Below are 22,454 nucleotides of genomic sequence, written 5' to 3'. Positions count from 1 at the left end.
GCCAAGAACTTCACATAATAAAATTACTCTTCACTGACACAAGAAAATATTATTTACCATTCTCATTCTTATTCCCTTGGTACAAACAGAGGCTCACAGAATTTAGTAACCTGTTCACAGTCAGCTAACTGCTTACAGGGAAGCTGAATTTCAAACCAAGTTCTGACAAACTAAATCTCAAGTTCCACTAGTATATTCTGTCTTAAGATTTCCCTGAAGAAAAAGGTTTAAGTTACTTTGGGGAATGCCTTTAGAAAATGCCTAGAAATGCTCACTTAATTCTTGAAACTGACATGATTTAAGTCACTTTGAGAAGGTCACTAAAAATATTATCCTGACCTTGTGTTCGAAGGGCATAAAGAAAGACATAAAAATCTTACAGTTATCTTCTGTTCATTCAGATGAATACAAAAAATAGTAGAAATCTTAAGGATGGGAAAATAATGATAATATATTTGTACATTACCCAATGTTATATCCATTTTTCATTTACCAATTTGGCCTCTGTCGTTTTAAAATACCTCTTTGAGACAACGCCCACATACTTAGAAGGTAGGTGCCAGTGCCTCACAGCTAGCTAGAGGGCACTCCGTGGAGATTTATTGTCATGGAAAATGATGTTGAGGAAGTTTTTGACCTGTCATTATTTTATAACAAAGTAATTTTCATAATATAGAAGTACTGTGGTTCTTTCCTATTCAGTCAGACTTCAGAATAAATATTTTGGCATTTGACTAACTCTAAGGCAGAACTGCTCAGTAGTATTTTCAGTCAAGAAGCTTCCATTGATGTTGGAATTACTTAGAAGACCTGTTGGTTTTGTGGTCTTAGGGCCATTGTGACATCAAGCTGTAGCTAAAATGAATTTAATGCAATAAGGGTTTCAAGACCAGCAACACAAAAATGATGACTTAACTGAATAGGACAAGAAGATTCTTATTTTCAAGAAAACCTCTTTATTTCTAGAGTAAAAGTTTCCCTCCAAGATGATGAGTAGTGCAGACTCTGAAGACTCTTGCTTGCCCTCCAAAACAAGGTGAGTGTTTAAGATGCCAATGGGTATTAATCCAAGAAGGGAAAGAAGGTTTCCATTATTAAATCACTAAAGGCAGGCATTATGGTGTCTCTTTCTACAGAAGTTCTAAAATAGAGGACAACTACCTGAAAGAATTGAATGAGGAGTTAAAGCTAAGGAAGCAGGAACTGCTAGAAATACTAAAACCTCTAGAAAATAAAAACAACCTCTTATTGCAGAAGTTAATGTCTAACTTGGAGGAGAAACAAAACAGGTAAGGGCTTTCTACTTGGAATTTCCTGGAGGTGGAAAGGCTACCAAACTTTAATCCTTAGGACTAACAATGGCTACTTGTAGTTTTTAATAAAATAGTTTAGCCATGCATCTCTAGGTAAAAGTTTGTAACCCCAAAATTAGAGTGGCAAGGAATACTTTATTTTCATTTAATAAGTTTGAATAAGACTTACCCCTCATCTCACAGGGTTAGTGTTCATCTTTTTCCCTAGGGGGTTCCCCCAAAGACACAGATTAAAATTCTTTAAATATATTCAGTGGTCACATTGATAGATGCTTATTAAAGCTTGTGAAATCATTTCAGAACAGATGTTTGTATACTTTTTATGTCAAGCAGTGGAATGGCAATCTTTTCTGAGCCAAAGAATCCTCTAGGTTAGGAAGGAACCACTCCAAATATAGTAGGCAGTTGAGATTGTATCACTTCACTAAGATACCCACCAACCCATCAACTGTTTCCTTTCTAATCTCAAGGTAATTCACCTTGAGGGTCTACCTTAATTATCTAAGGAAGCGCAGATGTTTCCAGAACAAAATTCAGGCAGAAAGTTGTAATCAACTTTATACATACAGAACAAGGGGGTGTGGGGGCTGAGAGGATTCACCAGACACCAAATAGGGAGCAGAACAGGCAGACAGACGGAAATACACTGCTGAGGGGAGCAGTGGGTGGGTCAGAAAGGTCTGCGACACCATGTGTGTCACTTCCCTGGCTGGGGATGCAGTGACTGTGATAGCTCATAGAGCTGTGCTTTAACCTGTTGTGCCACCAGGAAGGCCCCAAGACAGTAAGTATTCTGACCTCCTTCTTCACATGGGGCAAAATTCATACACCAAAGCATTTTCTGAAGGAGTGGGAAGAAGTCTCCATGTCTGTTCTCCAAGTTTGGGGCATTATAGAACACAGAATTGTAGGATATATCACTACAGTAAATGTTAACTAGGAGCTGAATTATTCTTTAGAGCCCTTTGATATAATTTGTGATTTCTGCTCCTATCTCATTCCTATGGTAAAGAACATTCTGACTGGCTACAGAATATTAATCTTACTCTTTAGGAAGTATGATGTTATATGATTTCTTTCTCTTCCTTTTAGTCTGCAGATCATGAGGCAAATCATGGCAGGGAAGGGAAGTGATGATGAATCTTCAGTTATGGAGCTTATTAAGGAAGCAGAAGAGATGAAACAGAATCTGGTAAGAATTTGGTGGTTCTCAAGGAAATGATTTCCTGACCAAGGCTCACTTCCACTGTTGTCAAATATAGAAGACAGAGTACTTATCTCTAACATCCGAAGCTCTACCATACAGATAATTCTAGATAATCTTGATCTAGAAAGGGTGGTCCAAATGGATGAAATGTTGCAAAGTTCAAGGACTAGTGAACAAAATTCCTGATTGTTTAACTTTTAAAGATCTTCTCATCTAGAGCTTAGTATATCAGTCATATAAATCCTGTACATTTCAGAAGGACTAGAAAATAATGATCAAAATTAATTTGTTCTGAGATTTTTAAAAATTAGCAATATAAAGAATCTTTAAAATGACAACTTAAGTGCTCTAAGTCCCAGAGAAACTGCCATCAGAAGATCTTACGTGCTGCATAAGGAACTCATTTCAATTGTTATGATTCCACAATTACCATAAATAAAGTTATACTCAAAATTGTTATTGCTTTATCTTCATTGCCATCATGATCATCATCAAACTGATTTCTAATGTTCCTGGATTTGGGGTTAGGTCCATTCATTGTTTATCTTTGTGGTTTATGATCCTGCTACCCCCTCACCCCTGTTACTTAATAATTTCTTCCAACTTCACTTTAATAACTGGACAAACACATGTTTCTGTCTATTTGGTTCTCCTCCAACAGGAAAGGAAAAACAAGATGCTTCGGAATGAAATGGAGATGCTATGGAACAAGGTGTGCCTCTAAGGATCTCTTGAAAGTACTGTTTTACAGGCCATCATGCAAAGAAGATTTTCCAACCTTTTGTCGCTGCTTCCACCTGTGCCTTATTCCAACCCATTCCTTGCACAGCAATCAAAGTGATCTTTTAAAAAGAAAGTATGACACTTTTCTTATGAAAACCTTCTATATCTGAATAACTGTGGCATAATCTGTCTCCTGCCCACCTCTCTAGCACCTTCTCAGAGACGCCTTCCTCCTGCTTACTATGAAACCACCACACTGGCCTATTTTTGGTTTCTCAGACATGCCCAGACCTTCCCCATGTCAAGACCTTTGCTCTTGATTTATCTCCAGCCTGTAGCGCTATTTTCTCATGGTTGGCTTACTCTCATCCTTCTATTTTCTCTTTAGGTCACCTCCTCAGGGAGGTCCTTCATGTTCACTCCACCTAAAATAAAGTACCTCAACTCATTTTCTATTATACAAATCTGTTCATATCATTTACAGCATTTTTTAAAAATATACCTCATTATTTTCAAATTATTATTACTTTATCATTATTATTTTGTTTCATGTCTCCATTCACTCCCCTGGAATTCAAGTTAGTATCTTGATTGCTTTTTTCACTTATGAGTCCTTAACACTTTGCACAATCCTTAGAAAATATTAGATAGTAGTTAAGGTTGGGTGGGATGAACAAATGAAAGAATACGTAATTCTAAATCCCCTAAGGTTTGGCAAAAACTGACTGTGTTGTTTAAATAACAATAGTAGGTCCTTTTGCTGAATAATAAGTTCAGGTGTGGAAATTTCCTTTGTGACTATGTCCCTGGACTTGAATGCATTTTCACAGACCAAGAGACTGAAAGAGTAGACTGTGCCTTGTGGTATAAACTGGTGTGTCATGTGATCTCTGACTGTCTTGTTATTGCCCCCTTCCATAAATAACCAGGATACCTTCAAGTCCTGGAGTTAGTGCTGAGATCAGCAACTATTTCTCAGGGCCAGCTACACATCAGACCTGTGAATTGGCATAAGTTACAGTTCCTGTGTTCTTTAGTTCTTGTGATGGGAAATGTGCCAGCACAGTTCCTCCATCAAAATCCAGATTCTATAAAGCTCCCGAAAGACATTTTACAAGGGATACTCCTATAACTTAGTCTGTAGCTGGCTTTCTTAACCTCTATTTTTAGACAATGAGAAATGGTGATTAAGAACATAGGTTTTGACCCTCCCTGGTGGCGCAGCGGGCTAAAGCACAGCACTGAGAAGCTAACGCCACTTCTGCATGAGTTCGATTCCTGCCTGCCCTGGAGGTGACCACATGGCGTGGCAGACCTCTCCTGACCCGCCCGCTGCTCCCCTCAGCAGTGTACTTCACCCATCTGCCTGTTCTGCTCCCCACTCTGTCTCTGGTGAAGCCTTTCACTCTCCGCATCTCTGGCCTGTACCCGTTCTGTCCGAATAAATAAATAAATTAAAAACAAACAAACAAACATAGGTTTCAGTGTCTGAGAAGTCTGGTTCAAAGTTCAGCTCTACACTTTGCTAGCTGTGTAACTCTAAAACAAATGACTTAGCTTTTCCAAGTCTTAAGTTTCTCATCTATAAAATGGAAATAAAAATAGTCCTGTGAGAGTTGAATATGTGTAATGTTGTAGACTAACTTCAATGAGTATATAAAACAGCTTATAGCCGTGATTGACATATAACAGTTTAGTTCTTAGTTATTATAAGGTATGCTCAGGAACCAAGTAGAGGGGTCCATTTCATTCTGTAACCCTTATGCTAGAACAATTTTCATGTCAAGCCCTGAGAAGTTGCTGACTGGTAAGACCAAAAGCCTGCCCATGTTGGCATTCGCCTTTCCTCACTAATGCCACTATAGTAGCCCCCCTTAGCCTCAGGGGATAAGCTCCAAGATCCCCAGTGGCTGCTTGAAAAAGGTTTGAATGTACCAAACCCTACATATCATGTTTTCTCTATACATATCTATGGTAAAATTTAAATGATTAATTAGATAGTTAAAAGAACAATAAAAACTAACAATAACATAGAGTAATACAGTGAATGTGGCCTCTTTCTCTGTTTCTCAAAATCTTTTTGTATGTAATATTTTCTGATTATCATTGACTTTAGGCAACTGAAACCATGAAAGTGACACCAAGAAGGGTGGGAGTGTTGCCATGTTTTAAAGCTGTGCCAAAATGTCTCTTTACAGACATTGGACACAGAAGAATACAGCGATCAACTGAAAACACCACAGATAAAAAACACGGCAGATTCACAGGATGCAGAGGCAAGTGTATTGTGTAGTCCTTAGAATTTCAAAGTTGTTGAGGCCATACAACTAGGAACAGCCTATTTATGCTCAGATCTAATTTGGGTAAGCAGATAGTAGTTATCTGGTCCTTTCACATAGACTGGATTTACTGTCATGACATTGCATTTCTTTCTTGGAACCTCCTATTCATCTAGCTTTCCTTTTTGATCACAGGTTCTCCAACCCCCCTTATCACCCAGGAAGATAAAGAGTGAACTGGAGACATGTGAGCTGAAGGAGATAAAGAAGGTAGTATGATCTTTCTGAAATGAGGTGGCATTTAGAACTGATAGATTCAAACTCCTTAATGTAGCAATAATCTGACTGAAAAACTATGGTGTGTTCCTGAACTGATACAAATTTTTTATGCTGTCTGGTTCCCTAGGGAGATTATACTTGAGTCAGAATGACACTGCAAGTTTCTGGGAAATCATGTTAGCTAGACAAAATGGCAGAAGCTATACCAACAATATAGCTATTTGATATCAAAAACACTTACCAGAGGTGTTGTGCATGGATCTAGTCTTCCCACAGCCAACTCATTCATGGGAAATAATGCTAGTCACTTAGATTCTAATTATTGGGAGAATGGGTTATCCAGGTAATACCATTTACTACAATTTTGAAGTTGAAACCAACTTATTAGTGACTATGACATGATGATTTTTTCTATAAAGTATTTGCAGCATATTGATTTCTGGTCTCAATTTACTTTGTCACCCAGAGGCTCTTTCTTCCACCAGGAAAAGAAACAGAGGAAAATGGAATGGGTCAGGTGTCAGGATCCAGTCAACATCTATCAGGTACTAAGAAAATTCAGATAAGATAATTATAAGATAATTCAGTTTTATTCTGATAAAATGAAGGTTTTTAGTTTCATACTGTCAAGCATATTTCCCTCATCTGGATTTCCCATTGCCCTCCTAAAAGAAATTTATCATGGAGAAATGATTGGAGAGACCTATCTCCAGCTTCTCCTTGAGTAATTTTGGATAAGTAGTATTGTTTCCTATGGTCTTGATTTTGTTCCATTTGAAATGGAAAAACATCAGAAAAACGTTCTACCCAACTTTCAAGGACTTAGTGTGATGGCATATTTTTAAACTCCTATTAAAAAAAACATTCAAGTAACAGTGGATTTAGAGAAGCCAAGACCATGAGTAGTTTTGAAAATGTTCTCTTATAGAATGACTTTCATGGCAAGGTTATGGAGCTGAGAATTGGAGCCTTGAAGAACTACCAGAAGTCCAATGACCTGAAATTATCACTGTATTTACAGCAGAATTCTGGGCCAAAGCAAACATTTTTTAATCTCCCTGGAGCTCAAGGTAGGTAGAGTATATCATAGGCACAGAGTTTGATCAACACAACGCCTAGAAGGCAATTAAATTATATCACTATCATCACCATATTATTACTCAGAAGCTTTTGTACCAAAGTAAGAATTCCTTGGAAGGAAATTAAAATTTCCTTTGTAAATTTCCTATGTATTTAGTATATGCAGCCAGTAGGCAGTTAGGACTCTATGAAATATTAACTTTTCCCCCACCTCCTTCACTTTCCTATGATTTAGAGTAGTTTGATCTCACAAATCTCAATGAAATGGACTCTGCTACTTCAGAATGGAAGTGGATCTATGTCTGACAATGAATCTAGGGATTTCCCTGGGAGTTTCTGTGACTCCATCAATGAGTTTATGACATCGTTAGAGGAAATCATATAGTTTACTGTAATAGTAGAATACAGCAATGACTTCTGAGTGGCAGGAGGAATGGGTTCTTAAATTTTCAGAAATTTATCAATTAAAACTCTATACTTAAAAAAAAAAAACTACAGTGAGAAATTATGCCTAAAGGACAACACTGTTTCACTAGTATCAGTATACATAGCTCTAATTTCTTCTCACTTATATTCCATAAAGGTCTTGAACAGTTTATAAAATCCACATAGTACATAAGGTTAAAAAAACAGATGAGTTAAATCAAAACAAAGGGAAAATAAGATGAAGCCAGGTGAATGTATGAAAATGAGTAATGGAAATATTATGTAATTGGCAGAAATGGGCTTCGAGCTTGGTTCTGAAAAATTCCAGAAAAAGAAACATGGATTCATACTATCCACAAAGTGGCAATAAACCAATTGCTCAGGAGGAACATAGATTTTTTTTTTTTACTACTACTACTAAGGCCAGAGAATAAATATATCTTGTATGTCCTTTGGCACAATCTGATAAGAAATCACTAATTTTAAAATTTAAATGATGGATCAGCTCAAGATGATTTAGTGTGTATATACTCACACACACACACACATACACATTTATATGGATTTTCTATATCCATATATAAAAATTAGAAAAAATTGAAGACTAGATGAACTATCCTTCATCCAATGTTCCATTCATATTTTTCTTTTAACTGATATTCTGATTGAAAAATGGACATTAGGAAGCTAAAGACTCTCCTCTCCCATAAGAACCTGAAGCGTTATTGGAAACAATATAAAGTTATTAAAACAGGAATTTAAAAGATAGAGGAGAGGAAAATTATGAGGACAGATGTTTGTTTTTATTTCATTCAAAATTTAGCTTAAGTTTATCGCAAGGGAGCCCTAGAGTAACGAACCAAAAATCTTTTCTCTCAGGGTTCAAATCAAACCAAGAACAGTCAACAGTGAAGGGTTCCAGTCAACTTGATCTCAGGAGGTTAATTTTCCCCTTGCTTGCAAAATATTGAATCAGCTTTGAACTAGGACAGCCCCGCAGAGCAACACCTTTCTCCCTTCTCTCCTTTTATGCTTCTAGAGAATCCAGTGATAGGGTATGACACTGTTCAGTTACCATAAATAAATGTAGCCACAGGCGTGAGTGACACATTGGTCCTGTGTTTTATTGATTTCACAGTCACTGAGCACTGATTATAGGCCATCTTCATTTCATAACACATCCACCTACAAAATCTTTGGGTTTGCTTGAGACCAAGTGGATCTGAAATCTAGTAGAGTCCTAGATTTGTGTTAGGTTGACTTATTTTTAACCTAGTGTTTACTGAAACAAACAGAAGAAATATTCTTTCCATGAAGGATTTTTATTGAGGTAATATTGACTTTCAACAATGTATATTATTTAGAGGCATCGGATCACACCCTCTAGACGTGTTACCACACCACACCTACGCTCAAGGTGCCCATAATCCTCCACCATAGTCCACTCACTGTATTCTTACCCACTTCACTCTATCTCCCCACACACACAGTAGCCTCAATTCTATAGTAAGATTTTTAGGGTTTGTTATTGGTTTGGTTTTATCTTTTTTTTTATTTTGTTTATATAATCCACATATAAGTGAAAACATATGGCATTTGTCTATTTTGTTCTGACTTATTTAACTTGGCATGATCACCTCTAGTTTCATCCTTTTATGGCAAATGGCAGAGTCTCTTTTTTTAGTTGAGTTATATCCAGTTGTACACACACATGCGCAGATACACAAATATGCACGCATCTGCCCTTGGGCACTTATGTTGGTTTCATAATGTGGATACTGTAAATAGGTCTGCAGCAAACATAAGAGTGTATATATCCCTTCAGATTAGTATTGTTGCACCCTTTGGTAGATACATAGGAGTGGAATTGCTGAATCATATGGTAGAAATACTTTTGATATTTGAGAAACCCATGGAGGGATTCTGAGAACAATTATGTTAAGAGATTACCAATGGCAATGATAGGGAAGAAATTTGGTGGTGTACCCCATCTCCCAATTTCTGTGTCATTTTGACTATTGTTAATTCAATATTTTATTTAAATTCATTGTGTTAATTTCCTAGTGATTCCTTGGAAGTAAAATTTATATTACTCTTTTAAATGAAAATCCGATATAGTTTTTCATAAGAGAAAGTAAACAATAAGTATACACAAAACAAAATTTTAATGTTCTAAAAAGATGTTGAAGCTGACAGTTTGTTTTATCTTTACTGGGAATTGAGGTTAGCAAGACATATACAGAATTCTAAAGAAAACTAGTATCAAGTTTAAATTTTCTCTTTGATGTCATTATGTTTGAAATAATTGAGTATCTTCAGTTCTTTATTACTGTAACTTATAGTATTTAAAACACCACCTAAATTTATGTCAGTTGCCACCTAAAATAATCTCATCATCAAATTTTTGTAAAAAGTGATTTCACAGAAAAAAAAAACAGAATTTAATTCATATATCTGAGGTGCAGGCCTTACTTTGAAGCTGACCAGGTAAATGATCAAGGCAAGTGTTTCAGTTTAATTTAGCTTTCTATCACAACTATGGCACATTATACGGCATATTGAAAAGATGGTTTTATTTAACCTCACAGTGATCCTCTGGAGTAGGTATTAAAGAACAAGAAATAAATTCAGAGAAGCCGGTTTTATGACTCATTACCCACAGCTTATCTCCTCCAAGATGCCATAATGAGCAGATATGTGTGTGATTTCTCATGACCTTTATCCCTTTAAAGGCTTTGAGTTCAAACTAATCACTCTAATATATAATTCTCCCAAGAAAGAATCACGCTCCCTAACGTTGATTGTTCAGTGACAAAAGTTTCAAAACCTGTTGACAGATTTGTAATTCTGCATTTATCCCGGTAGGTGGCACCAATCACATCCAGTCTTCCAATCCGCAAATGGTAATTCAGGAAATGTGAAATGCTGTGGAAATGATTGGTCTTCTATTACCCAGGGACAAAATGTGCTACATTTATATATAAAATGAAAAAGTACTATTGATGTTTTCTGCTATGGCCTGTGACACTGAGGTGTTATCACTAACAGCCCATATTAAACTCAATATTTCACTGCATAATCCCTACCTATCCTTTATTCTACTTCCCTCCATTCTAAAAGAAGCTACTTCCCACAGTACAATTCTCATCTAATACTATTTCTTTTCTACCACAGGTAAATCAGGTGTTAGAACTGTGCATTTTAAAATGGATTAGGCAATTGCTTAAGGTGGCAATATTTTGAAGATTATAGTGTTCCTTTTCTAGTTTCAAATGAATTAAATTTCACAAATCTGTTTTAAACAAAGGATGGAATGTAATTTTGAATACACCTCCCAGCAAAAGAGTACAGGTTCTTCTGTTCTAACATTTCCAGGTAGAGGGAGGGTTTTTCCCACCACTCTTGGCCAAGAATCTCCTCCCACATCAACTGTCCTGTGAGTTGATTGGTTACCTTACAATGGTATGATTTGTTTGGTTGGCAAAATATAATCCTATGCTAACATTACTGACTTAGTTACACTTTAAGCAATCCCTACTTGCAAATTCCCTTGAGGCCCTGGTTGAAGCATTACCACTGTGAATCTTATTTGTTTAGCATACTGCATTACCAAGTCTTATAGAAGAGAAAAACATTTTAGACCTAAGGTGAAGTCCTTCCTTTTGGTCATTTCAGATCTGGGTCACAATTAAAGGGATTTACTTTCCAACTACTGTACAATTACAATTTGATCCTGGAATGTTTTGACCCCTGGCTTCTGGAGATTCAAGAAAGCAGATTATAATCTTGGCAAACATCTATCTCATACAGTAAAGAAACAAGCAATCTTCAAATTCAGTTGAATTTCCCATCACCCTTGCTGATGTTTAAATAAAAAGATTATCTTCAGTAATACAGAACTAGTGATAAGACATTTGGTTCTGACTGCCTTGCTTTCCTCTCCACTGCCTACACCACTCCACCCACCCCTTGCAAAAAACAAACAAACAAACAAACAAACACAAAAAAGTGAACATTTCCTTAAACTCTTTTAAGAAGAAGCTGAAAGTTGGTTGTGAATATTTTGCTACACTTACAAATTCAGATGAAAGCCCAGTGAGGTGGGAAATGAATACCCTTGGGACCTGATTTATGCTATAATTCCTTCTATACTGAAAGCAAATCATCCTTCCCAAATTTAACCTTTACTTCACTCTTTAGCAGTACTGAAATATACTCCTCTCAGTGCTGCTGAGAGGAAAATAGTAGTATTGAGGTAAAATACTAGAAAGACAGGGATGGAATCCCATAGCTAGCTCAAATCTGGGACTTTGATAAATAACTTTGCTCTCAAATGCAGGCTCTTTCAAGCTTTGAGGCAAATTGAACCTTTTTGAATGTCAGTTAGGTTTATGGTATCAATAGGTTATGAAGTTAATTTCTCAACTAGGTCATCTTTCACTTCCTGTAAAACCCACAGAAGGCCAGGGGAGAATAAAATTCTTTTTTTCCTAAATATAAAATTTGAAGGTGGAGGAGAAAAAAGCAAAAGTAAACTGTTCCTGACATAATTCTAGGTCTATTTCAGTGGATCATGATAGGTTCCAAACTTACTTGCATACACCCTCAAAAGAGCAGCAGGATGTCTAGGGAAGGGCTGTAATATTTAGCAAATAGGAAGAGGGTGTCTAATTAAATCTGAAGAGCCAATAAACAACTTTTTCATTTCCATGCATATTTGGGGCAGAGAAATTGTTGGGTATTTATTGAAGTCCAAGTTCAAGTTGTCTAATATTTTAGTCTGGCAATCCTAACCTAGGATATACTCACTACAGAATTTATTTAGTACCTTCTCCCGCATTCTTTTTTTTTTTTTTTTACTGGATCTCTTCTTTTATCTCAGTCTATGACTGCCATTCCCACAGCCTCCTCTCTTTTCCTTAACCCACCTTCACCTTTGTCTTTTGTTCATTGCCCACTATCCATTTGTTTTGTTTTGTTTTGTTTTGTTTTGTTTTGTTTTGAGTATCTACCTGGCTTGTCTGGGGGTATATTTGTATACATATGATTTGCTATTTTTTTAAGTTGCATTTTGTAGGCTCTCAGAATTCTTCCTATTTGCAAGTAATCCTCAAGTGATCCACCCCTTTCCACCCCGTGGGATATGAGCTCTCAACAGAAAAAAGTTTTACCCCTTCAACTTTAAATGTACCTTTCAATGTAACACTTTCTAAAACAATTAGAAAATTCACTTCAGTGCTAACAGTGGAATCTGTCCTGCCATGATGCATTATATGATGATGTGATGAATGTTAAGTCTTCTAACTCAAAACTAGTTTTTATCTCAAAGGAAGCCCTGTTTTTCCTAATGTTGCCCAATAGGTACTATGGCAACTACGACTATTGGCAGAGCAACTACCAGCAGAAATGACTCTAATGTGAGTATTACTTTGACTTTTGAAATTACTTTAAAGGCTTAAATAGAGTGGGTGTAGATTTTAGAATGCATTTATTAAAGTACATTCTACTGTAATCTTTTTAAGGTAGCTATAAAGTGCCAGAGCACTTGATGTGTTAGCTGTCCCTTTTTTTCTGACTCTTCCCTATCCCCTCATACCTTGTCTTAGAGATTTCTGGGGTCACAGACTACAGGGAACAACAAGGAGCTAAAGGAAGTCTATTTGATGAGGTAGGAAAGGCTTCGTTTTTCTGAGATCACTGTTATCTGAAGCACTGAAAGATTAGAAGGTATTCCCTCCATTTGCTTTGGACAGATTTAAAGACTAGCCACAGTCATTTGTATTAATTAAACTCTCAACCTTTTGTTTTAGTGCTGTTTCCCTACTCTCTCTCCACCAAACTGGATGGACATACTAGTTAGAAGGCTGGCCTTAAAACTGTTAAGATTTTATTCAGTGTAGACAGCCTCTGATTATTTGGTAGCTTTTGATTTTGAGATGACTAGATTTAAAGCACATTGTATGCAACAAGACCATAAAAGTTGCTCCTTTCTAACTCTGAAGTGTTTAATTCTGAGTAGACCCACTTCTGGCAAATGAGCAAAAATGGATACAAAGTAAGGAAAATCATGTGACATCAGTTCCTCTTAGACACCTACCACATCCAGCTGCCCGGTTGACTCTGCCTTCTAAGAATCTATTCCTTGAATATTTTCTATCATTGTGGTTTAGTTCAGGCCCTTTTTCCTGTCTGGATTACCATCAGCTTTTAATTGGTTTCCCTGCTTCCAGTCTCTCTAATTCATCTACTACAGCACCACTGAAGCTATCTTTTCTAAAAGAGAAATGAGATCATGTCACTCCCCTACTGGTTTCTCATTGACTTTAGAATACAGTCCAAACGCCTTCATAGATCATATCATGATCTGCCTCCTGCCTGTGTCCCCAGGCTCATCTTTCACGTTGTGCCTCTTCCCTCATACATCCTACCTTGAGCATTACATAACTACTTGCAGTTCCCCTGAGACACCACAGGTACATGTCAACATGGTGGGGGGGAAGGAGGGTAAATGATTTGTTACAAAACACTTCATAATTTGGAAGGCTCCCTTTTATGTTCTGGCAATGAAGCAAAATAAACCAAGAAATAAAAATATTCTCCCCAAGGTCTATTTAAATCTTTAACGGTATTTTTTTTTAAATATATAATTTGGGACTGGAAAAGGTTTCCACAAAATCACAGATTTGAAGATTTAAAAGGATTTTAAACAAACATAAATCCTTTGGTTTACAGAAGAGGAAATTGTAGTCCAGTTATATTAATATGTCCAAAGTCCCATATTTAATTTGGGCTGTTGACAGGCTGGTTAAGACTTAGGTATTATTACTGTCACTTCATATTCCAATCTAACTCATACCCTTTCTCTCTTGGCCACAAAAGGAATAGAAGCTGTAACCCTGAGATGGTTAATTTCATATTTTACCGAGTGTGTAATCCACATTGATTCAAAAAAGTCACTTGTGTATGTATGTAGCCCCAATGTGCTTTAACTGTTCTGAGAGGCTGTTCAAGTAAAGTTGATTACAGAGTAAAGAGAACAAAAGTCAGAAGTATAATCTGACTGTACCCACTATTTTCCATGTCATTTAACTTCAAGACCTTAGCTTCCCAATTTTATAATTGTTCTAAAAGAGTACTACTATTGGGCCCTCCTTGGTGGCTCAACGGGTTAAGGTGCAGCACTGCAAGCTAGCTGCAGCCGCTTCAGTGAGAGATCCATCCCTTCCCTGGAGGTGACCCACACGGCTCAGCAGATCTCTCCTGTCTGGCCCACTGCTCCTCTCAGCAGCGTACTTCGTTGATCTGCCTGTTCTGCTCCCCACTCTATCTCTGGTGAATCCTCTTACTGTGCTGCACTTCTGGCCTGTATCCCGGTTCATTATGCATAAATAAATATATCTTTAAAAAAATAAGAGCACTATTTAAATATTTTATAATTATGAGAACTTCCTCCCCATTACTGCTATTGATTTAAATGTGCACATGATCTTTCTCCCATCCTTTCACTTTAACTTGACTTTCTAAGTATTAAGGGAATACTACTAACATTTGATCCCCTAAAATTGCGCTTTTTTGGCAATCGCCACTAAGTGGTTAGTGATATTCATCCCAGTCTTTCCTAGATGAAATAAGACCAACAGGCTGATACTATCTTTAGTTCAGAATTGCACTCATCAAGGAGGGCAATGACAGTAGGTAACATTTTGCCTTAAAGATCAAGGCAGGAAACCAGTGTTAGAGTTTGTGTGAACTGTGGCAACCTTAGGTGGTGTTTCCTTTTATAGACAGAAGCTTATGCAAACCTCGATACAAGCCAAAGCAAATTTCTACAGCTCCAGTGGCACTTTGGGAGAAGCCTGCATTGCTAACAATTCAAAGTTCTATTGCATCATATGGTCGGTATTTAGTCATCAAGTATTAAGAAATGGGAAGATAAAAAAGGTTCCATGGTAGAAAGGGATATTTGCTCTAAAACCAATCAATCCCACAGCAGGAGACACACAAGCAGATAATATGGAAAGTAATTATTAAATGTTAAAATAAGGTTTTTGAGAACAACTTGAAAATCTATCATCTCTGTTTTCTTCACAGATTCATTTATGTTTCCTAACTTTTTAAACTTTTTCTTAAGGTTCATTTTGAACTAAAACATTATAAACATTCCTATAAATCTTATATCCTCTATTACTAATCAACCAAGGAGAAAATGACATCACTTAGGGAAATATAATTTCCTGTTTCTATATTACTTTATAGAGATGAAAGTATTTTTCTGGGTAGCTGGATTTTAAACCAGATTTGATTGCACGGAAACCAACTCACAATCATTTAAGAAAAGCAGTGCTTTTGATTTTCTAAAATGTGTCACCTAAACTCAAATCTCTTATCAATTAAGCTTGGGGAAAATCTTTTCTTGACTTTCATATACTGAAGGTCTTGTAGAGCACTTGAAGACATTTACAGGTTTCTGGCCACCTAGTTTTATTTTCCAATTTAACAAATCTTACTCTCCTTTCCCTTCTAATAATTCCCTACCTCTTCTAGCAAATACTATCTTCTTCCTTATAACTTACTACTTTGAACTTAGATTTCTTAGAAATTTTTTTGTACCTTATTTTATTTTACCAAATAATCAGGCATGTAAGTAGGTGACTGTAAATTGTCAGGACACCCCTGGGAAGAACTTCCCTATTTTCTGAATATTAGTAAGAGACTACGCATCGTTATAAAGTAAAGCCCTCTGAAAAGAATAAAATCCAGAGAGCTGTGAGACTGTAAAAAGAGTTGAACTAAATGCTATCAAGGTACTAGCATTTCATATGGTACTCAAATTCATCCTCCCTGATCTTAGGCCATCTGGAAGTTATGCAGCTGATTCCCATCCTGACTGAGTACATGATCCAGATCTGTCAGTCAGAAGATACTGTTCCCCTTGCCTTACTTAGTGCTTTGGGCATTGGCATGTATTTAGATCCATGGTCTTTAAGATTTAATCTCCAAACTTTACAATCTTAAAAAATTGAGAGCTTTAAAGAGCTTTTGTTTACATAGGCTATAACTATTTACTATACTAATTTTTTAATTATAAAAACATATATTGAAGTAATGGTATCATTAGATGTCATGTAGTTCTACTCTGAGAAAATATATGGAAAGCAGAAAGACAATGCCTTAGTATTAGTATAAAAAATTTTTCACTTTGCAAAAATGGACTCTAAAAGAGTCCTGGAGTGTCCAGATTTTCCTAGAGACACAAACTACTGATCTAGATTATATACTAGAGAAGCCAATACCATCTTTGCCACTACGTAGAAAAAGCTTGTGAAAGAATTAACAAGAGAGCATAACTGAAAGATGGCATCTTGGCAGGATAGCTGCCCTGGTGGTATGGTTTCAGATTCTGAAAATCCAGTCAACTCTAAGACTGTATACATGTCTCAACTTCCTACCGCATGAGCCAATGACTTCCTTATGATTTAAACTAGGATCAGTCATTTACAACTAAAATATCTTCATCTGGATTTCCAGTTGAGGATGTCAAAAGAAAGAGTGAGGGTGAAGAAATACAAAGGAATAGGGCACAGAGTAATTCCCCAGGCAGCAATCTGGGCAGCAGAAATAGAAAATCAAAGGTCCAAGGAAATTTTCAAATTTATTTCAATAAACATGGCAGACCCTGGAAAACTCTGTCGTAATTGTTCCCAAATTAGTTCCACCAAACTCCAAGGGCAATTGAGGAGACTCAGCTTCATTTTACTAAAAGATAACCAGAGCATTAGACTGAAAACAACATGTCAGTTTTATTATGTGGCATGAATAAATTTATTTGACCAGACTGGAAAATTCTAATTTGAAAAACAACTGGGAGAAAGCATTAGGATACTTCAGTCAAATATTAAACATTTCCCTAGTATTCTTTATTTTATAGACCTTTATTATCTTTAATTTCTAAGTCCTAGTTTTTAAAGAAACCATGAATCTTTTCTCACATTTTGATTTTTCTAATGTGTAAGTTTTCATACATTATTTCAATCCGTCAGTGCCAATAATGGCTGAATAGTGTCCCTTAAATTTTACATACTTAGAAACTCAGAATGTGACTCCTTTGGAAATTGATCTTTGTAGGGTAATTAATTAAAATGGGTAACAATGGATTACAGTGGACCCTAAATTCACTTATTGATATCCTTATAGAAGGGCAAATGAAACACACACGGCAAGTCCAGGTGAAGATGGAGAACAGAGTGGTGCAGCTAAAAGCTAGTAACAGTCTTCAGAGGGAGGGTAGCTTTGCTGACCCTTCATTTCAGACTTCAGCTTTCAGAACCTAAAGTATTTCTTTTAAGCCAGCCAGTTTGTGGTACTTAGTTACAGCAGCCTGACAACCTATAACATTGCCTAGTTTAGCCAGCTTAAAGTTCACTTTGACTATAATCGATCTTCTGGGGAAAAACAGGTTAAAATCATCCTGAGCTTCACTCTGTATTCATTAAAAAAAAAAAAAAAAAAAAAAAAAACCTGTGTTAAATATACATAACAAAACTTACCATTTCAAAGTGCAATTCTGAGGCATTAAATATGTTCAAAATGTTGCTTTCATCTCTTACAGTAAGTTTTGCCTTATTTACAGTAACATTGTGATTAACCAGAGGAAAGCTAAAGTCTGAGGAGAGTAAAGTTTCACTATGACTAGGCAAAACTCAACCTTTACTTATTCAGTAAATCATATCTAAATCATGAAAGTCATTATGAAAGGCAGATGTTAACCTTTCTTTTGATTAAATCACAGTGAAAGTAAAATCCTGTTGTCATTGTTAAAACCTTAAGAATGGATAGAGAACATAAATTTCTAATTCTCTAAATAGAAAGTCCACTTGTTCATTCCTGGTTCTCTTCCTCTCCCACGTTTCCTGAGATATATGGCAATATTTGAAAATGCGATTCTGTCTTCCTACCTTCTAGAAAATGTTGTTATATCTTAGCTTCCAGGATGAATTTTGAAGAAATGCTGTACTGTAACAGGGGTAAAAGAATATGTACATACTGCAATATTCATTTAATAATTATCAGCTAACGGTCACATTATATAGTAAGGTCACTGGAGTTTTCCTGTGTAAATTTTGTTAGTTTGCTAAACTCAGCAAAGATAAATACACTTGAGGAAAGACAAGTATATATTATTACCGATTATCATTGTTGAGTTTAGTTCTATTCATACTTCAGCAATTTTAGTAGTTCAGCAAACAAACCTCCATACATTTTAAAAAGATTGTCACCACTGCCAATTAAATTCTAATGAATTTCATCATTACTATTTTTACAGATACAGAAAATCAGTCCCTTGTTTTTCATTATTTACTTGTGAAGCAAACGTGCTAGTTTCGTTCCACGCATAATTATGGAATGTCTAAATTGAAAGGGTGTTTATTTAGTTTACACTTCACTTAAAGGGTGTTTAATTAGTCTACCACCTTATTTAAAGGATGAAGAAAAAAGGGCCAATTTTTTTTTAAGGTCACAAATGTATTAGTTGGCAGGTTTAGAAAATATCTCTGTAAAAATTTAAGGTCCTTTCTAAGCATTTTAAATTTGAGGGTACTCTAAAGAATAAAGATTGTCTAGAAATATAACAATGTAACCAACCGTTGGCTTTTTATTTTCAAGCTGAGGTAAGGGAAACCATTCTCTTAGTCACGCTTTCACACACTCTCTCTTATTAAAACTAGTTGAGAAGCTGCTTGGCCACCAAGCACACACTATAGTGATAATTTAGGGAGCGGGGTCACGCATGACCTGGCTTCAATTTTTAACCCATCGTCAAAAGTACTAGCAACACATAGTCAAAATTTTTTAACTCATTTTATCACACCTCAATTCATCATCACCTTTGTACATCCACTATTTAAAATGAGATATGTAACAACGTGACTCTTCAGTTTCAGGATACGTCATGTCTAATGGGACAATTAAAAACTAACTCGGAAGGTTTTCGTTGTGCACAAACCTGTGATTATCCATTTTTTAAAAATTTCACCTTTTTATTTTACCATGACTGAGAACACAGGGGATATTTATACACACACACAGCAATGCACATATCCATATGAATATACACATTTGTGTGTGGGTTTTCAAACTCAGAAGTTGAATGGACGAGAACTAGGATACCATTGTGCGAAAGCCACAAGCGATCAAACCACAAGCGATAACTCATTTTATGAAACACACAAAACAAGTGGCAACAAAAGCTATTTTCATGGTAATCTCATCTCATAACTACTGAAATGAAACTCAACTGCCAGGGTCTGGCTTCCACTTCCAGCTCGTGGCTGTGATTCAGGAGGGAAGGGAACGTTCTTCCTCTCCAGGCTTGGTGCTTTTCATCCAGAAGCAGCGATCGTGGTGAGGAAGTTTAAGGCCACAAAACTGTGGGGTCAATGTCGAGAAGAGTCAGCAAGCTCCACTCAGAGGCTGTGCCACAGATTCCTAAGCTTCGCCAGTGTAGACCGTCCCGTGGGTGCGGACCAGGAGAAGGGATCCCAAAGCACCGGGGAAGCTGAAAACCCCGGCAGAGCGAGCAGAAGAAGGACACAAACCGCAAAGATGAGGCGGGACGAGAACCCTCCTTCGTCGCCCACAGCGGGCTCTGTTACATTAGCCCCCCTTCGGCCCCCACGCAGCTTTCAGAACCACCTCCAGGTTCCTTGGCCCCTTCAGGGGGGCCGTCGGTCGTTGCGAGGAGAGGTCCCACGAGCCCATGCTTCCCTAGTGCCCTCCAGAGAGCAGTTCTAAGACCCGGACAGCCCGACCGAGGCGCCGACCCGCAGCGTCGGGCTCGGCAGGGGATTGCTTCTGTCTGGGGCTCGGCTGAAGAGGCGTTCAGGTCTCGCGCGCACCCGTTCCGCGTTCTTCCAGCCAATCGGGCGCTACTCGCACGCCCAGAAACGCTCCACGGCCTTTCTCAGGCTGGGCCGCTCCTTCCCGCTCCCAGTACTCGGCAGCAGAGCTCACTCCTCCCCTCACTCTCCACGAGTTACACGCCTCGCGGTGTGGCTCCGCCCCAGTCCTGAGTCCACCCCCGCAACCTCCAGAGCGTGTGCACTCCTTTCCCCTCAGTCTTCTGCCATCTGAGGCTCCGGCTCCGGCTCCGTAGCTCCACGGCCGCGCTCCGACGCCTCCGCGCGCTCTCCAGGTGCAGCCACCGCGTTCTCCACTAGCACTCGCCGCCTCCGACCGGACTCGGGGTCGCGCGCTCTGACTCCGCCCCCTCCCGCGGACTCGCGCACTCCCGGCGCAGGGCCTCTTCCCGGCGCAGGCCGCCCGGCGCCTGGCCGCCTCCCCCACCTTCCACGCTCGCCTCGCGCTCCCCGGGCGCTCTCGCTCTCGCGCTTTCCGAGGCGAGCGCGCTCCCGGTCCGCGCGCTCCGGGCTCCGGTTTCTCCCGGCTCCTGTCAGTGCGGTGACTGCGCTGGGAAACATGGCGACCGAGGGAATGATTCTCACTAACCACGACCATCAAATCCGTGTTGGAGTCCTGACAGGTAACCAGGGGAGGAAGTAGGGACCACCGTGGCTGCGGGACGCGACTTGCCCCTGCCTCCTTGCTTGTGATGACCCTTCTCTGCGGCCTCGGGAGGAGGGAAGGCTGAAGAGGGGGGTCAGGGGTGGGGGGGGCGTTTTACAACCGCCGAGAACTGCTGGAGGTTGGGGTGTTTCCGCGGGGTCCCTCGGGAACTGGCGCCGGCCCCCAGGGATGTCAGGCCCGGGTGCCTTCGCAACCGAAGTCCTTGGCCCCCGGGGACCGAGGGGCCGGTGCGGCGGGCGCTGCGGGGCTCCTTGCTGCCGGTACAGGCGGCGGGATCCCGGCTCCGCAGTCTTCCGCACGCCGCTCTCTACTGGCTGGGGTGCTCCCCACTCTAAAGCCGGTCTCGGAGAGGGGGGAATCCCATTGCCACCCCCTCTCCCTGCGCCCCTACCCCCGCGACAGCACCACGTTGCTCTGGCTGTGCTTGCCCCGGCACCGGCCGGACACGACACCGGTGTTCATCAGGCGAAACTCTGCTTGCCGTCGAGCTGCCGCTCTCTAGCCGAGCATCTCCTCAGCCACCCTTGGGAGACCCCTGTCTCCCCCAGGAAGTGAGGGATTAGCTTGCCTCGGACCTCGGAAAGTGTCTGCATTTTGCCTTTCTGAGCGAAGGGCCCTCTCTCTGCCCGCTTCTCGGTTTCCTTGGAGTGACGGGATCCGGCTTTTTACTTAGGAGGGAAGGATTTCCCCGCTCAGTCTCCCCTACCCCCCTCCCTTCTGGGAACCCCTCCTCGGTATCGTCCCGAGGTTCACAAGGAGCGCACTTTTCCCGGGTCGCCTTTCGCTCTTTCCTAAAGCTGTGTGTGCTCTGCATGTCTGATTCCGTTGCGTTGTATTTGGGTAAAATCCCTCAGTTCGGCGATAGGCAGTAGCTGCAGGGCATGACTTCCGAGATGAATAGCAAGCCGATTTGTAGGGTTTCTGCTGTGGTTCTGTAGTTGGCGAGGCTTTGTGTATGTAATTGAGTGGCGGGTGGGGTGGGGGTGTTCAAAAAAACTATATTTGGAACCCGAGGGCTTAGTTCGGAGTGAAGGAAATCCTAGACTTACTGATGAAGCGAGGTAGATGGGAAATCCCAGTGTCCCCCCCCCCCTTTTAATTTTTTTCCCCCTTGTCAAAATCTGACAGGTTGAGACGGTGCTCGAGAAGGGACTAAATTGAATGAGACTTGCTTTTATTATTAGGTGGAAAGAAATCTGTGTCGGTAGATTCTAAGTGCAAAGCTTAATTTGTTTGGTGGCTGCTGGGTTAATGAAAAGGAGCTATCCATGGCAGTCTTTCTTCTCTTTTAAGTAAACAGGTTTCCTTTCCTTATATTCTTTCCAGGTGTTAATTGCGATTTATTGAACTTTCTTGATCGAAAGCCCCTGGGATAGAGAAACTAGACTAAACCAGTTGCAGGAAAGAACCCCCCAAAGTAGAGGATGCGCTGTTCCTTCTTTTGGTGCTGAAACGACTGCCTTATGTGAAGATTCAGTTGTATGTCAGAATTCTAGAGTTAACTACCGATTTTCAAAGAATCTACTAATGGCATGTAAAAATGCATATACCCTATATCAACTC

At 39.1% G+C, this 22,454-nt stretch overlaps 2 protein-coding genes across 5 annotated transcripts in view; both read left to right on the top strand.

The window, feature by feature from the left end:
• The first annotated feature begins 986 nt into the window (after positions 1 to 986).
• On the top strand, positions 987 to 20,377 carry LOC105853575 (interaptin-like). Its single transcript, XM_012724398.1, has 10 exons — positions 987 to 1,036; positions 1,137 to 1,289; positions 2,406 to 2,505; positions 3,182 to 3,232; positions 5,442 to 5,519; positions 5,718 to 5,792; positions 6,287 to 6,346; positions 6,730 to 6,871; positions 12,669 to 12,724; positions 19,880 to 20,377. The coding sequence occupies exons 1-10, from the start codon at positions 987 to 989 to the stop codon at positions 20,375 to 20,377; spliced, it is 1,263 nt and encodes a 420-aa protein (XP_012579852.1).
• GPHN (gephyrin) overlaps positions 17,814 to 22,454 on the top strand; it is a 393,108-nt gene continuing 388,467 nt past the window's right edge. For 2 of the 4 annotated variants that reach the window (XM_012724553.1, XM_012724552.1), the window contains exon 1: positions 20,439 to 20,847. In XM_012724553.1, the coding sequence (XP_012580007.1) occupies positions 20,784 to 20,847 (64 nt within the window). In that variant the 5' untranslated portion in view covers positions 20,439 to 20,783. Of the gene's footprint in view, positions 20,848 to 22,454 lie in introns of all 4 variants that reach the window. The other 2 variants (XM_004681769.2, XM_012724551.1) reach the window with 2 other exon arrangements.

This window comes from Condylura cristata, unplaced genomic scaffold, assembly GCF_000260355.1.
Source record: "Condylura cristata isolate star-nosed mole 26May11 unplaced genomic scaffold, ConCri1.0 scaffold00013, whole genome shotgun sequence".
In the NCBI taxonomy this organism is placed as follows: Eukaryota; Metazoa; Chordata; class Mammalia; order Eulipotyphla; family Talpidae; genus Condylura; species Condylura cristata.
This window is presented reverse-complemented; position numbering and strand designations above follow the sequence as displayed.

What these genes read in the sequence shown, in the direction of transcription:
- LOC105853575 (XM_012724398.1), top strand. Translation starts at nt 987, where the DNA reads ATGATGAGTAGTGCAGACTCTGAAGACTCTTGCTTGCCCTCCAAAACA. An exon ending in TGCTTGCCCTCCAAAACAAG is followed by an intron (nt 1,037 to 1,136) that starts GTGAGTGTTTAA and finishes CTCTTTCTACAG; the next exon opens with AAGTTCTAAAATAGAGGACA. An exon ending in ATCCAGTCAACATCTATCAG is followed by an intron (nt 6,347 to 6,729) that starts GTACTAAGAAAA and finishes GTTCTCTTATAG; the next exon opens with AATGACTTTCATGGCAAGGT.